Source organism: Sabethes cyaneus, chromosome 3 (genome assembly GCF_943734655.1).
Source record: "Sabethes cyaneus chromosome 3, idSabCyanKW18_F2, whole genome shotgun sequence".
NCBI lineage: Eukaryota > Metazoa > Arthropoda > Insecta > Diptera > Culicidae > Sabethes > Sabethes cyaneus.
In genome coordinates, this window is record NC_071355.1 from 206,560,956 (window position 1) to 206,578,418 (window position 17,463).

The following is a 17,463-nucleotide window of genomic DNA, read 5'->3' on the forward strand; positions in this document are numbered from 1 at the left end:
AATCGGTTAAGGGACCTATGAGATAATGAAGTCCCATATTTTTCATATTTTGATGCATAATGCATTTGATGCATTTTGAACTAAAAGTCCGATCAGTATGAACAATGCGACACATAGACCTTTCATTTGACACTAAGATCATTAAAATCGGTCCAGCCATCTCCGAGAAATGTTGGCTCAATAAAAAGCGTTCCACACACACACACACACACACACACACACACACACACACACACACACACACACACACACACACACACACACACACACACACACACACACACACACACACACACACACACACACACACACACACACACACACACACACACACACACACACACACACACACACACACACACACACACACACACACACACACACACACACACACACACACACACACACACACACACACACACACACACACACACACACACACACACACACACACACACACACACACACACACACACACACACACACACACACACACACACACACACACACACACACACACACACACACACACACACACACACACACACACACACACACACACACACACACACACACACACACACACACACACACACACACACACACACACACACAGAAAATGCTCAGTTTTCGAAATTGTGTCGAATGGTATATGACATTCGTCCCGCTAGGCTTTCTTTCGATTTTCGGTTTTTCGAGTGATTCCTATACCTTTATAGAGTAAGGAGGGGTAATAGTGCGATGCGGGTAAAAGTGCGATTCAGTGATTTATCTATGCAGATTCTGAATAAATTTTCTACATTGGCATGTATGGGTGACTACTTTGACAGCTTGAATCCAACGTAAATTTTGGTTGCTTACGAAGCATAGTTGCTGAGTTATGTGCAAATGTTATTTTAGGGCGGTTTTGATGTAATTTTTCGTTACACGGCATACTATATCAACATGACGATATTACTTGTTGAAAATTTGTAGCAGCGTTTTACATCACTCAGATATCTGTTTTGAAAATACGGCGAAAATAATTTACAAAATATATTTCGCTTTTCAGTAATTTTATCTAACCCCGTCAAGCGCCTAGCGGGGTAAAAGTTCGATTCACGGACGGGGCAAAAGTGCGATTCATGGACGAAACAAACATGCAAAGGTTTACAGTTTTAGGCACTGTATTACAGATACTAAAAATGAACAGACTCTACAGATGTTGGCCGAAGAAAAACAATGTGGTTCCGCTGATGAAACAAAAAAACAAACGTTTGGAAAAGTTTCGATCTAACGGAGGCTGCAATACACCAGCGCAAAATAGAAATGTGCAGATTGAGAATATTCCTTACCGAAACATAACGCAGATTGAAGATAATATTGTTTTGTTAGCTACTGCTGGGCTAATTACATGGATTCTAGCTTCGAACTTTTGCCCCGCGGTATTCGAACTTTTGTCCCGCTGGTGGGGTAAATGTGCGAATTTGCACTTGATCAGAAGAAAGAAGAATTTATTTTGCAAAACACTATTACCGCAGATGATTTATAGTTGAATGTGAAGACATTGAGTTACTGCATCACCATAAAATATATAATGTTGTTGTCCTTCGTTATATCTCACGAAAATTGATGACAACTTCAAACATCGCACTTATGCCCCGCCCTACTCTACTATATTTTCATATAGTAGAAAGGCAAAACATGGAAAATCCTAAACAAAACTGATTTTTTCCTGCTCCTACTTGAATCCCCCATAGTACAATGCAAGACACTCTTCATCTTCACAGGTATCGCACAGCTGCATTACTTTTCCTTCATATGTTTCAATGGCAAAACGATCTGCAAAAAACCCAACACTTAAAAAGCGTCCGACATTAACATTAACATAAGTATGTATTAAGAAATACCTCGGTCGTAATAATCATAGACAACAACATAAGCCGGTCGATGCACTGCCACTTTGTATCTACGGTAGGATGTCACCTTGAAACAATTATCTTCCGGCCCTAGATTGTCATAGTATACAACTACCGAGGTGCCAGCGAATTGTAATTCGGTTTTCTGAAGAAGATTGATAATATTAATACATTTAGTAGTTTCTAGCGTCTTCCGTTGGTTTTCACTCACCCGAATTGCATTAGATAAATCTTCCACGTCGTCCGCTTTTACAACCATTCCGCTGGGGAAAAATACTTCAACAAATGCCATTTTAGAGCGGCTGTAGGATTCTTCTGGGGTATATTTGACACAGATCTTCAGGTGCTGGACATGACAAGTCGTTGTATTTAGCATTTGTACAGCCAATTGAAAGTTTTGCCGCAATATTTGGATATCTTGATAGTAATCATATGCCACTTTCAAGTAGCCGCTTCCGATACCAGAAATGTCTACATCCAACAGGCGGATATGGTTGGGTAAATCGTGTTCCTGAATAGCCATGGATTTTCGTTTGTCGACGTCCATGGTATAAAATACATTTTTTGTACGCCCATCTGTTAAACTAACTCGATAATTATTTCTGGATGACTGTTGCGCTGCAAATTTGGTAAGTGCTTTTAATCCGACAAATATATCCTGTGTTCTCCCTAAAACCAAACAATTACTGTTCAACCATCGCAAAACAGGGAGTCCATCACTAACATCGAGAGCAACTAATGATAGCAGTGCGTATCCGGCAATTTCAACGTTATCCGAGGGCAATTGCCAGTATCGTTCAATAAGGTTTCTATCGAAAATAGACTTTTCTAGAAGTTTGCTTAGGAAATCCTCTCGCTTCGGTCGACCGCTAAGTGATAGTACATACGTGGCCAATGCTAGATCATACGGATTTGTTATGTTGTCAAAATTTCTCTCCAAAAATGTTATCGATTTGTTTACTGTTTGCCGATGTTTTGCTGCAATATCTTCATTTTCCAAAAAAGCAATTAATACATAAGCTGTAAGTGAATATTTGGTTGAACCCACTCCTCCTCGCACGTTAGCTTCTGTAACCCGACCAACCTCATTGAATGTGCCTTTTTGGGTTTGAATACTAGCCAACCAGCGGAGTGCATCTTCAACTATCGACCTATCTATATCGATGTATGTCTTAGCAATGTTGAATGACATCACTACGAAAGCTGTTATGAATGTACCGCCTTTGGTGTCTGAAGCACCTTGGACACCGAAGGAACCATCCGAGCGCTTGTATTTCAATTGATTTTGATAACCACTTTGTAAGTAGTCAATTACTTTTGTCCGATTTTTTTCTGAAAGCTTTTCACTTTCAGAAAGGTAGTCTAAAATAACGATATTCGAAGCAAATTTGGCTATATTTTGTTCTCCGTTCCCAGTTGGCAGATGAACCAATGACTCCAAATTACTGATTGGTGTGTCAAACAATTTCGCTGTAACATTGAAAATAAATCTAATGTACGAAAATGCACAATAAACCGGTAATATGCTATTTGTTTATTTCGTAATCAACTCTAAAAAAGCGCATGCGGAGAACTCTGTTAGCAACTGAGTTATTATCCTACCAATTTGTTTTCAAAGATTTCATCTTTAGTTTTCGATGTGCAGCGTATTACCGGCTGAAAAATTATGTATTTACCATTGAGTGTTAGCTTAATTCTGGCAGATCCTTCGTCAATGTACTTTGGAATATCAATGTACATGACAAACCTTTGCTGATCAGGTTGTGAAACGAAAAACCTAGCAACATTTCCTTCGCAACGCCGGCTTTCCGGGGTTACTTGTAGCATCCGTTCGACAGTATCAGAAGCGAGTAAATTGATTGCTTCAACTTTTATTGCTATTTCGCCTAGTCTTCTTGCTTTAATCATAAAGGATATTGGGTGGCCATTAGATTTCGGCACGAGTACAGTTTTGGTCTGGCGTGTTGCTAAAATAATGCAAATTGTTGAAATTTCGTCCAATCGATTGATGCAAGTACAAAACCTACTGTCATTAGAAGACTGTCCAACGAACTCAATTTCATTATTCTTGTTAAAAAGCGTTACTTCTGTACTAAGCGCATTTTCCAAAATGTTATAAATCGTCACCTGAATCGTAGCTTCGCCATAACGCTTTATGGAATGTGGCAAATTGAGTACAATGTAGAACAACGGTTTCTTCACCACCAACGTCAGTGGTTGTTTAATTATTCCTAATCCTAATGTGGGACTAAGCGCAAATCCTGAAACTGTCCACGAGGTTATGTCATCAGGCACACTGTCGCTGAAGCTAAGCTTATCCTGTTTGCCATTCATGACATTGTTTTTCCAAAACCATGCTTTCGGAAGTTTAGTCCTCGTGTACATAGGCTTTTGAATATTTTCAACTAATGGATAACGTTCACCAACCCCATTCATTTCATTCCCAGGATAAGCTAAATAAAAACTTAATTAAATTTGAAACATTGTACCGTATTCGGACATACACACCGTTGTCAAACTCAGCAGTAGTTCTCAAAAATAATCCCATGACCTGGAAATAAACATTTTTTAATGCAAATTTTATCCGCTTAAGATATACGATTTTAGCTATTTCCTGGAAATTTGACAAATTAGTTAAAATACGTAAAATATACGAGTAATTGCAAAATTTCTGGAACGTGGCCAAAGTCATATCTATACATCATTTCTTTACGTACATTGAACGGATCATATTCACTTAGGTGGGTGCACTCATATAGAGCCAAGTCGTTGAGCACATCTTTTTCGGTTAAATCATGTCCTGTGCGGTCCAATAAAGCTGAAGTTTGATAGGTAGCCCACAATGCGATGTAGGAATCTTTAGCAGTTTTAACGTCTGCATAGAAATCCTGACCGGTATGGTGTTTCACAGCATCCAAGGTAAACGAGAACTGCAAGAATTCAGTTTTATTTTATTTTTTATCTTTTTTACCATAAACATACCCACTTCATTATTGAACGTATCAAAATTAAGCTCCATGTCATCGTAAATTAGAACTTTGTTAATAAAGAAAACAATGATCCGTGCTTTGGGTGCCATTTGAGAAGTGAGCACAAGCTTAAAGTTGGTTCTTTTCTGATTTCGTACCGGTTCATATCCTGAGGCAATCACACTGCCTCTCGATGTGACTGTGTAAGAGAAGTAGCTTAACGGTTCTGTGCTGGTGATTTCGAAAAAGACCGAGGTGTTAACACGGAGTCTAGAAGTAAATTGATTTTTTTTTCTAAAAACTGGTAAGATAGTTTCAAACAAACTTACCGCTGGTTAGGTTTCAATGCGATTCGTAAAAATTTTAAGTTACTGTTTGTTTGAATACCATCGATGGAATCAACAAGTTCATAGTCATTTGTGTGATATTTTACCTGCAAAACCGCAATATAACTAAACAGATTTAATACAATTTATTAAGGTAAACTATATATATTCACTAATTCCTGTTCATAGTTGGTTAATTAGAAAATATAAATGTAGAAATGCAAATAAAGCAACCAATTCAGTCCAAAATAATATTTACTCTAGGAATTTGATTACCTATATGTATGTATCTTTTTATAGTACCTATTTCTATAAATAAAGTTGATTTATAAAAGTTGAAAAAATACTGTTTTTACAACACTCTACGTGGCAAAGCTTATAAATAACCTCAGCACTAGAAGCATCGCTGAAGTGAAGGTTTCTTTTGAGAAACAAATAAAAACTCCTAAAAGATGAAAACTTTTTATGAGCTACAGCCCTTTTGAAAAAATAAATAAATAAATAAAACAAAATTATTCCTCCAGCAGGAAAGAGTTTTCTTCGTTTCTTTCTCCGTGTTAATAGGAGGATTTTAGCTTTATCCTCACAGTTGTTTTAAGAATTTCCGTTAGTTAAGTGGTGAATGACCCTTTGGGTTAAAACCACTCAAAACAAAAAAAAATCTGTTAGGTTTATTGCATTGTTATGAAATAACCAAAGCAAGTTGGAGTTGAGACATATACCTATTTAAAGTAATAAAGAAGTTACTAATATTTTGATAGCTTACGGCGGCAATGTTAGTAGTTAAATCTTTGATATCTAGGTGGATTTATCATACGTTTGTAAGGTTTGCCGTTTCGTCATGACTAGTTTCACGGTAACAAAATATTTGGAAATTGTTTGAAAAAAATTTCGTCAAAATACTCACAGAAGAATGTAAATAATTGAATAACACGTATCAGCGAAATATTCGTGTAGCAAGAAATTTGTGTTATAGGTTATTTTATAGTGATTATTTTGTACTACGCTTTTATGAAGTGGACGTGAATTCCATAGTAATTAAATAAAAGTACAAGGGTCCATGCCTAGTGGCACGGGCGTAGGCTTGAAGTAGGAATACGTTTTAGCATGCCTATAAATCGGAGTTGACGCGAGTAACGAAAGGTAAAGGATTGTGTTCTTACATGTGAGAAATTCATAATTTCAACTCTTCAGCTAATTTAAATGGTGGACCTGAAAAGGTCCGTTTGTTCATCTCGAATTCCCAAATTTCTGACTCGTGGTGTCCATTATCTACTTTCGTCCATCAGATAGGTTATTGGTGTGTGGATTAATGGTGGGAATACTGTTTATGGGACAAACGCTACTGGTAGGATCTGTAATCAAGATAGACTTTTATGTTTATGATGTTATGAGTCGCAAGCTAGCTGCTTGCCGATGTGTCTCCAACGAAAGCCGGTGAGCGACTGATGACGCACACCGAGGCAAAGACAAACAATGTTTCAAATACAACCTTTAAAAATATGCCACGGATGTGACTCGAAAACGGACTGTCCGATGCGTCGCAAGCTATCTGCTTAGGATTGGGCAAAATTCCCGAAAATATCGATAATTGAATATCAATATCAAATTCGCCGCTTTATCGATACTAACGATATATCGTTCGTTAAGCATTGATATTAGATTTATCGATACTATTCAAGGCAGCATTCTGGGATTAAGAAATGCTACACATAAAAGGGATTCATAAAAATTAATCAATAAAAATCATGTAGAGCAAAGAGAGTGCCTCCAAAACACGCACGCAACACATCACTCGCTCCAGTGCAGCTCTATTTCGGACATGTCGCTTTGTACGGAAAACCGCACCACCTACCACAGCTGTTCGCGCCCGACTGAATCATATGCTGCCCCAGAATCCACAAAAATATGATGGGTTGTACTCCCGATACATCTGGATGACATGCTGAAGATAAAAAATTGGTTCCGTAGTGGTACAGGCCTCCATAAGGCCCACCTGGTACTACCCTACGAACTCTCCTGCCACCGGTGATAGACGACACAACAAAATCTGTAGGTGGCTTTGACCAGCGTTGTGCTGCGGTTATTACAGCAATCTATACGTTCGCCCTTTCCGTAGATGGGACAAACCACACCCTCAATCCACACGTCCGGCAGCCCTCTCCCAAACCCCTGAAACCATCCAGTGATGTGTCTTTGCTGGCGGTTCTTGGTCATTCCTGCAGAGTTCCGCAGGAGTTGCTCCTTTCCGGCTCTAGCTCTGCTCGATCTCTGTCCCACCTCTGCCACTTTCACCGCTATTATGGCCCATAAAAAGCTGGAAAGCCTTTGTTAATGCCGTCAACTCCCAATACTACTCTCTGTGCTCTCTGGTCAGTCTGAATTGCTGAAAATCGCATATCGTATGCACTTACTGTTCAATAAGCGTTAAACATGTAAGTGACATTGTTCAAGGTTTTGCATAAGAGTCAATTCCAATTAAGTAAATTTGAGAATTAAGCTTACAAGGAAACATCACTATCGGTCACAGGCTTAGAGCTTAACCATATACACCATAGTGTAGTCTTGTCGATCCAGAACTCCAGTGCACTGCTCGTATAGGTGTAGCCTATGGAATTTTTTTGAGAAAACTTAACTTGAAATTTGTATGGGCATCTGACTTAATGGAGGCGCATGGTACATTGTGAATATCCGAAACGTTTATGTAACAGATCAAAATGAAAATATTGTTTGAAAAAGGATGATTAGATTATGCAACAAGCTTTTCTAAAATCCCTTTTTCGTTCATCTGGAAGTGTTATTAAACTTTTCTACTCATTAATTGCGGTACGCTTGTTTGGTGTTCTGAATGAAACTGTTATGCTGAACAGGGGGAAATCAAATGGTGTATTTATTATTTTATGCAATTTCATGTTATTTTATTAATTTAAATAATCTCTGACTTAAAGCATGAGTTGTATTTGTAATAAAACAGTTTGTGTTATACTGCTGTTTGCACAATTTATACTAGGGAGTTCACATTTGAGAACACCTTTGTATCCCGATGTTGGAGCGCCTCAATGAAGCAATAGTGTAGCTCACAATGAGAATATTTTAAAAAGCAAAAATTCGTGCAAGATTGTTTTTGCATGTTGCGTATCCTGAAAAATAAAGACAAATTGTGCGCTGGTGTATCAAATTCATATGGAAGATGTGTTCGCAGGATCTCACACTCAAAAACGCCAAGAGCTCGTCGGTCGCTTTTTTTAAATTTCCACGCTTCGTGGCCGTAGGGTACCACTGGGAGAACTAGCGTCTTAAAGGGCGCGAGTTTTGTACAGAGTTACAGACTACGGGACCTCAGCTGGCTACGTAACCCGTAGAAGGCCTGTTGGCAGCCTTTTTACTTAACGACTCACATCGATGTAACGTACCAAGGTTAGCCAATTCGTCGACCACTTCAAATCCACCGCAGTTACAACACCCACAGACCACCATATACTTTGTTTTGGAGAATTTATAAAAGGCCCTATCCGCGCAACTTCCTGTTTAAGACGCATGTTCACTGTTTTCAAAGTTCCTCGGTTAACACCGATGATACCGATGTCGTCCGTAAACGCTAGGAGCATATGAGATTTCGTGATGATGGTACCGCTTTTCTACACGCCTGCCTTTCGAATAGCACCTTCCTATACAATGTTGAACAGCAAATTCTATAGTCCATCATCAGCTTCAAACCATCTTACGTCACATACGAGTCCGATGTTTCACCCGCTATCCTGATGCTTGATTGGAACCATCAACAGTAGAACGTTTCAGCCTAATCAGTTTTGTTGGAAAACCATGTTCGAGCATAATTTGCCACAGCTCATTGCGTTCAACTAAACCGTACGCCGCCTTGAAGTTTATAAACAAATGGTGAGTCTGCAAGTTGAATTCTCGGAATTTATGGAGGATTTATCACAAGGTGAACATTTGGCCCGTCGTGGAGCGTCCCTCTCGAATTCCGCACAGGTATTCGCCAACAAAGGTTCCCTACAACGGCATCAGTCTGCGAAACAGCTGCTTTGCCGTTTTTCAGCTCTCTCGCTGCTTTTCTAACCTCGCCCAAAGTTGGTGGATCCACAGCTTTTCCATCATCTTCAATCGTTATCCTATTTATGTGGATCGCTTTACCTTGTTGACCATTCAACAATGCATCGAAATATTGTTCCCAAAGCCTAGTCAGCTTCTTCATCCATTGCTTGGCAATCCCGCTGCCCATCAATTCAGGTTTGCAGGAGTATATTAGCAAATTAGGATAATTTCCAGTTGTTCTATTCAACATGATACGTAACAAAGAAAAGGTTAAGAAGAATGCTTTTTGCAGTTATCTAGCAGCAAAATTATCGTAAACATCTCTGAAAGTTTGCCTAAATTATGCCACCGTATTTAGTTAAATAGAGAGAGAATTCCGTCCTGTATCGTAGACGAATAACTTGTGCCGCAATTAACGTATTATCAGTATGAGAAAAGTTTAATAACACTTGCAGGTGGATAAAAAAAGCATTTTGGAAATGCTTGTTGCGTAATCAAATAATCCTTTTCCAAACAATATCATTTTCTTTTTGATCTATTACATAAACGTTCAGGATATTCACAATGTACCATGCGCCTCCATTAAGTCAGATGCCCATACAAATTTCAAGTTAAGTTTTCTCAAAAAAGTTCCATAGGCTACACCTATACGAGCAGTGCAGGGGAGTTTCAGAACGACAGGACTACACTATGGTGTAAATGGTTAAGCTCTAAGCCTGTGACCGATAGTGATGTTTCCTTGTTAGTAGCTACCTGAAAAGATAACAGCGCGAGAAAAAATCCCTAAAATATTGCTTGCTTGAGTATTTCCTGGCCTAGTCTTAGTCTATACTTTTTCAGCTGCATATCCCGCTTTATCAAAACAGTATCGGGATGAAATTATCGATTTAGCATAATATCGACGTCGTAAGTATCGATGAAATATATCGAAATATCGGACTTCGAGTATCGATATCGCGGGTATCGATACGGTATCGCCCAATCCTATAGCTGCTTGCCGATGTGTTTCCAACGAAAGCCGGTGACCGAAGAAGGTAAGGAAATTTAACCCATAGCTCATCTCGTATATATTTCTGTCATGCGTGCTAGGGAAGCACTGACGTGGGAAGGCAAAAAATGCAAATAATGATATATTAAATATTCAACTCATATTTTCTCAATTATTACACGTCTGTTAGGGAAACATGTAATCTGTTAGGGAAACATCTGTGTTGTAATGAATTTTTTGTAAAATTTCCAATCGATTGATACCAATATCTCTAGAATCTATTGACGGATGACTGAGTTATAAGCGTGCAAACTATAACCACTTTTCGTTACATGTTCCCTTTTCGTTTTTCTAAAGTGCACCCCAATATAGAAATCAAAGAAGTAGTCCTACTTCAAAATGGATAAATTTCTCGTATAGGTATCAGGTTTTGCCAATTCAAATAAGTGAAACGCTCACCAAAGTATCAGAAACAATGTATCAAGGATTTAGCTATGGCTTAGCTATGCTATAGCTTAGCTTAGCTTATCTATAGCTTTAGCTATGCCTCTGAATATGGCGAATAGACTTAACTCGGCCTCGCTTAACACGTATAACTCTCTCGTTATAGCCATCCCTATCTACGCATGCTTTATGCACCAGGAGAAAGGGGATCTCAGGGTCGGTATCACGCACACCGACAAACGCTGACTGCTACTGCCTGCGAGCCGCAGGGGTGGCAGGGTGAAGAGGGGTGGGAGGGTGAAGAGGGGTGGGAGGGGAACTATCCGACTTGGTGAATTTAGTAGCTGAACTAGCGATCATTTACAGCTACTTTCACCGAACGGAACCTTGTAACATGGTCACAATTCTCAAATATATAAATAGTATAAATATAACTTTTTAGTAAACTTCTTAGCAATTTAGAGTTACAATTTCTATTTTCTTATATAATTCGTATACTTCACCAAAATCATATAAATATTCTGGTTCACTATCGTAGTAGTATAAATAACACTAACTTCCAACATGAGATTTGTATAAGTTGTTTAAATCAGCACAAGATGCATGCATGCAAATAAATATCTTGTACACGAACCTTTTTTATAGCGAACGCATAAGCACGCAGTGTGCAGCCGCTGTGCGCACTAACTCTCACAATAATCATGCGTGAATCTTAATCGGTGAGAGCAATTAGATAAGCCGGCCGCTTGCTTCGTAATTTCACGATATTTTCTTCGTCTGGCAAAAGTTCGCTTAGAGGGGGAATTCTTAGGATCGGTTCTAAGTGAGATGGCCATATTTCTAAAAGATCTAAACGGAAAAAAGATGCTAGTCCCGAAGAACAAAGAAATCTTTTCTAAAACACCACTTTTCTGTTGTTTGGAAATGTCGCTATCTTGCTCCGGTTAGATAATGTTCCCCAGTTTTCAAATGTCCCAAAGATTAAAACTCACTATTTAACTGAGGGTCTTATTCAACTACAAAATCAATTTGACCTGGTTCGTGGATTTAAGTGGCAGTGCGAGAGTTTGTTCCGTGCGTGATCGCGAATATTTGAATATTAGGTAATGAACGTGAAGAGTTTTAAAGTCTTAGTTAATTATTGGAAGTTCCTTTTTTCCTTAGTTAATTGCAACTAGAAAGCTATTTAGTTTGTGCGGAATCGTGTGCGAGTGAAATTTAGGCAAAAAGGTAAATTGCTAAATAGTGTGCTAAAAAAGCGGAATTTTAAAATTCGTTTGAACAGTCGTTCAAACGGCTTTTTATTGCCAGTTGCTGCAGCTGTTTCGGTTCTATCGACGGATTTAACCACACTGAAGCCGTCATCTCGCCGTCCACGAGTTTCTACGTTGCGGAACCAGGTTCGCTTAGCCGTTTTTGGCTCAGAATTGGGCTTCCGTCAACATAAGCCCATTCCGGCTGCACCGGAAGTACGTTTTTTCGCCGCTATCGCTATTTTTCGGCCTCTGAACGAAACCATCGCCATCGCTCCGTGTTTCGGGGTACGCCGTCACCATCTTCAGTAGTCAGCCGACGACGCTATCGTCACGCCGCAGCGTAGCCGCCAGCCAATTCTTCGATTCGGTCAGTGAGTACTCAAACCTTTGTATATGACATGCGCATGATCATTTGAACAGAGTACAAATCACAAAACGGTATGATTAAAGGGGAAATGGTTTCAAGTCGAAAGAAAGAGTCTGAAAAACTCCAGAGTTCGCTTCGAAGTGGGAGCCAGTGCGGTCGTGTTTTATGTACAGGTTTTCTGTTCGCTTGTGCAGATCCTTGTGTATCGCGGAATTGAATGTGTTATTCGGCGAAGTTATCTGATTTCTTAATAAAGAAAAGACTAGACTGCAAAAAAGTGCATGTGTTTTTGCAGCTAGTTTGTTGTTTGTGAGCGAATCGGCGTTGTTAAATTACATGGCGTCAGCCGCTGCAACTCGAGAGGCGCTGGATGACGGAGACGGAGTGTAACAAAATATCAGCTAAGTTATTGTCTCAAATAAATGTTTAGATCGAGTGCCGTTGGTAGGGGTTTATTGCCCCTTGGTTGAATGGGAATAGTTTCCTTTAATCAAAGCATTAAGATTTTTGCATGCTGTGAAGGTGGCGTAGCGCCAGTTTTTTCGGCTATCATAGAAAAAGGCTGTATTGGCACGAGGCCTAGGATAAGTGTGTGAGTGATAGCAGTTTTTTTTTAACGTTTTGCGGGAACAGTGAGAACGCACATAGGAAAGCGAAATTTTGACGGTGACTTCTTTCATAGCAGACGGTTGCGTTGGGGGCAGCCGGTGTGTGTGCTATGTACGGGATTTTGGTTTGGTTGCGGCGCGTACCGTTGTGCAAATTACAAATAGGTTTGTCTGATTGAATAAAGCTAACATCGGCATAGTGACAGTGAATCTCAAAGCATAATCATTAGATTTGAATAACTCTATCGAAAGTATTCTCTCCTCTCGGCCAAAGCCCAAGGCCTATGATTTTACATTCGGGAAGTGCGTCGCTCAAAATCCAAGTTAATCTTCTGCTGTAATTTGTCAACACAACTACTGGTGTACCGTATATACGCAAGTAGTTATGGCAGTGTAACCAATTTGACTAAATTCCCAATATGTTTATATTATTGCATATTATTGTACATTACATAATAATATTTATTATTTGTAATTAAAACAAAATAACATTCAAATAATAAAAAAGGAGGAGGGACAGAGAGTTGTTTGTATCCTTTAATTCTACTACTGTGTACTAATGCTTGATCCACAGAAGGGATTATAATCATCCAACATATTCATTGTTTAACGGTTTAGGAGTATGATTGCGATACATTGATATAAGCGAAGACTCCAGAACTCAGTCTTCGAAATAAGCAGCGGTTGGTCTGGACATAGTGATGCTCAATTTTCAAGTAGATCAATTGATAGGTGGTCAAGTCATTGAGTATACTAATTTATTCGCAGAGTCTTTGGAGTGAACTGATTAGCAAAGTAATCGATAACCAACATTCTTTTCCTTTTGTGCTGATTGAAGTTTAAGATACCCGATAGTCAATCTTTTTCATACATATTGACTATATACTATTAAAACACGCGGATCCAATATCAGTACATCATGCTCATTCTCTGTAGTAAACGAAACGATTAATGTATACACCACAACTCATACGCGCGATGTCCTCAAAAAACTTCTATTTATAGAAACAAATCATAATCGCGGATACCTTATAGCAAAACTTCCTACGACCAGCGGTTTGGAATTTATTTCGCTACAAATAATGATAACATATTTTACTCGGTACCTTGATCCAACAATTCTCTGCCTGTTGTTTACACTATTTTCAAGCAAAGCTAAAAAAATTTTCTGGTATAAATCTGTTCGCAAAACTAAAATATCTTAAACAGGCTTATCTTGACCGTCGACTTAAAAATATTTAAATATGTAATAATTCTACTAATCGTTTTAAAAAATAAATAAATTTAAAGAATAACGATCACATCACTTATCAAGGTGAATCCCGATCCAACGAAACCTGCCTTACTAACAAGTCGCAACTCCTTCCTGTAATCTTTGCAGGGATGCAGAGGTTAACACGGTCCCAAAAACAGCAAAGATTACACTAACACTCCTTCCCCAATCCCATCTGATTGCAAGGACGTGGCCGGCGCAGTTATTGATCCTTCATATATCGAGTCACTGAATTTTGCACAGTGAGGATGATCGGTCACTCCCAACCTCATTCACTTGATTCATTGTGCAATTTCACTGGTTCGGGTCAATCACTGAGTGCAACCATTGATATGTGCAATCAGTCTAAGCTAAGCTAAGCTAAGTAAGACATGCGCATGATCATTTGAACAGTTTTACGAAATGAAGTACACAGTGATATCACGTAACAATCGATAGAAGCAAAAAGCTAGAAGATAACCGCACACGATAGGTAGAGCAGAGTAGGGGAATGAAAACCAATTGAGTGGCCCAGTCGATGTAACAAACCGTGGAAATATAGCACTATGCGCAACATGTATTTTTTGGAATTGAAAAAGTGTTTTTCCCCGTAAATAGTGCTGACTTCCCTTGCCTGAATGATTAATTGGGTCCGAAGGATTCTTCACGTTCCCGTTCGTCCAGTTACCGGTTAATTTATCTTTTTACCTTTGTTATACTATAACAAAGGTTTACAAATTGGTCGAAAAACACGAAATTGATCCGAGGCCCGGAGGGCCAAGTCACATATACCAATCGATAGGGTTCGACGATTTGAGCAATGTCTGTGTGTGTGTGTGTGTATGTATGTAATGATTTTTTCTATCGCCTGTTTCTCAGAGATGGCTGAACCGAATGATTCGCTATTACTTTTGTTTGAAAGGTGTTATTGTCTAGTAGATCACTATTGAGTTGTTTCGTGACACGACGTTGCGTTTAAAAGTTATAAGCAAAAATGTGAAAAATACGTGACACGGGTTTCTTCAAAACTACATGACCGATTTCAACGATCTTAGTATCAAATGAAAGCCCTTATTAAAGCTAAATTGTTTAGGAATTTTTAATTGAAAACAAACAAGTAGTTTAAAAGTTATGATTAAAAAACCTGTTTTGACAAGGTAATAATTATCGCCTGTTTCTTAGAGATGGCTGAACCGATTTATGCGCTATTAGTCTCATTTGAAAGATAATATATCCTAATAGATCACTATTGAATGGTTTTTTGATTGGACGTTTAATTTGAAAGTTATGAGCAACCGTATACACCACACCAAAATTTACAATAATTTATAATGGTTTTAACCAAGATAATTTACCTAATTTCAATTATTTTAATATCAAACGAGAGGTTTTGAGACTACGAATATATATGCAAAGTTTCATAAGAATTGGTTTTACCGGTTAAAAGATATTAACCGTCGAACACTCGCGCCAACTTTCGTAACACAGTTACTCGCGCGCACAATAGCCCCAAACCAAAGAAAACGTGTGCACTAGAGTTTTGACTGGAAAAACTTGGTTTTAGGTTTATCGAACCTTTGGAAGAGTTTCTTGAAATTGGAAGCTCTATCGTCTGGTGGAATTTAAATTTTGATTAATCCCCCTAAAAGTGAAATAAAAAAAATATTTTTCTTCAGTGTCAATATAACACATTGATGTGTTCTGCAAAGTTGTAGAGCATATTATTACAATAAATTTTGCTAAAGACAGTTACCTTCTATCTCTGCAGCGAAGATAGAAAAATCTTATTTATTGTATATGAATTTGTAAAATCAGTTTTTCTATTTTTGCTCTTTTTGTGATTGTTGTATGACTTTTTCATGTACTACAAAATTGTACAAATAGTAAAAATACACAACTTTTCTGAAAATAGTATACCTGTATGTTTGCTTGTTTAGGAACTGTAGAACTTTGATTATAAAGAATACCCTAATTTTGACTCCGAATTACTCGACCATCAGCAGACGGATACATTTTAAACATTTTACATTTGCTGATAGTTTTGCTGCATAAATTTTCCCAACAATTTAAATTATTAATGCATTGAATAATTATGATATTTTGCTCACAATAAGTTTGTTGAACAATATACGTTAGTTAAACAACGATTTGTAACTTTATAACAATATGGCGTTGAAAAACCTACACGTGTTGTATAAAATACAACAGCGTGAGTTAATAAAAATTGATGAAAATTATTCAAGAAAACTCTATTGATGTGATTCAAATAGAATGGCATTACAGGAAACTATGCATAGTTCAAAAACCTATAAACTAGACCTTTACTAGACAATGTATATGCTAAAGGATAAGATTTCCTCTTACAACTTACTTTTATTTGCACTTACTCAGATTAATAACAACTTACTTATCCTTACTCAGCAATTTCATGATCCTTTTTTCATCAAAATTTAAAAGTGTTCCTATTTTGTTCAAATTTTGTAAACTTATTCAATTTTCAAAAATGTTATGTAAACCAACGCACTACGCAACTACAACCAATAGATGAATTATGTTCTGAAGACGTGTCGATTTCTATCTCAAATAGCAAGTAAGACCGTATAACAAAGGTTCCTTTCACCACTAGGTGGATTTAATCGGGTTTTTTACTCCGAGTTAGGATTGCTCGGGAATCTCAATCCCCTCCACCCACTTACGAAGCAAATCACGATTTTGATCTAGGAGTTGTGCCCGTGATGATACACGTGAGTGGTGGATTTGTTAACTGGCCGAACGACGGATTGTGATAGAAAACTTTTTGGCGTTCTTTTGGTCTAGCGGAAATTTCTTAAAGGTTGTTTAAAAATATTTTGTTGGCCCTGTTGTCCGTTCGTTATCCAGAATCCGCCCTGAAACCGAACTCTTGCCGGGCAAAACACGATAATCGGCCCTCTACGGAGGTAGCGCTTAAGCCGATTGTTTGAGTTCCTTCGCAGAGCGGAAAAACCGTTCGCGCGGAATCGCACGCGCCACAACCTAACGATGGGGAATGCTCAAAAACCGCGAACGCTTTGATTCTGAGCTAACCCTCGAACAGCGAGTACTGAAAACCCCTTTTGTAGGCTACGAATATTACAAATGTACTAGAGAGTAGGGTAAATACACGGAAGCTTATGTGTTCTATCTCGGACTTAATATTTCTAGGCTTAACCCTAAACACTCACGGGCCTGCATACAGGTGATAGTCCCGCAGTTCCAGCACGTAAATTTTCCACACAGCCGGGGGTCGTCCACCATTCAATCCTCGGGGGTGTTTGACC

At 38.5% G+C, this 17,463-nt stretch overlaps 1 protein-coding gene across 1 annotated transcript in view; it reads right to left on the reverse strand.

Moving 5' to 3' along the window:
* Nucleotides 1–810: 810 nt before the first annotated feature.
* LOC128740634 (thioester-containing protein 1 allele R1-like) overlaps nt 811–17,463 on the reverse strand; it is a 33,406-nt gene continuing 16,753 nt past the window's right edge. Inside the window, exons 6-14 of the mRNA XM_053836197.1 lie at nt 5,197–5,300; nt 4,885–5,137; nt 4,616–4,828; nt 4,407–4,449; nt 3,926–4,351; nt 3,575–3,865; nt 2,110–3,368; nt 1,890–2,043; nt 811–1,821 (exon numbers count right to left, since the gene is read on the reverse strand). Coding sequence (XP_053692172.1) covers nt 1,721–1,821; nt 1,890–2,043; nt 2,110–3,368; nt 3,575–3,865; nt 3,926–4,351; nt 4,407–4,449; nt 4,616–4,828; nt 4,885–5,137; nt 5,197–5,300 — 2,844 coding nt within the window. The 3' untranslated portion in view covers nt 811–1,720. The remainder of the gene's footprint in view (nt 1,822–1,889; nt 2,044–2,109; nt 3,369–3,574; nt 3,866–3,925; nt 4,352–4,406; nt 4,450–4,615; nt 4,829–4,884; nt 5,138–5,196; nt 5,301–17,463) is intronic.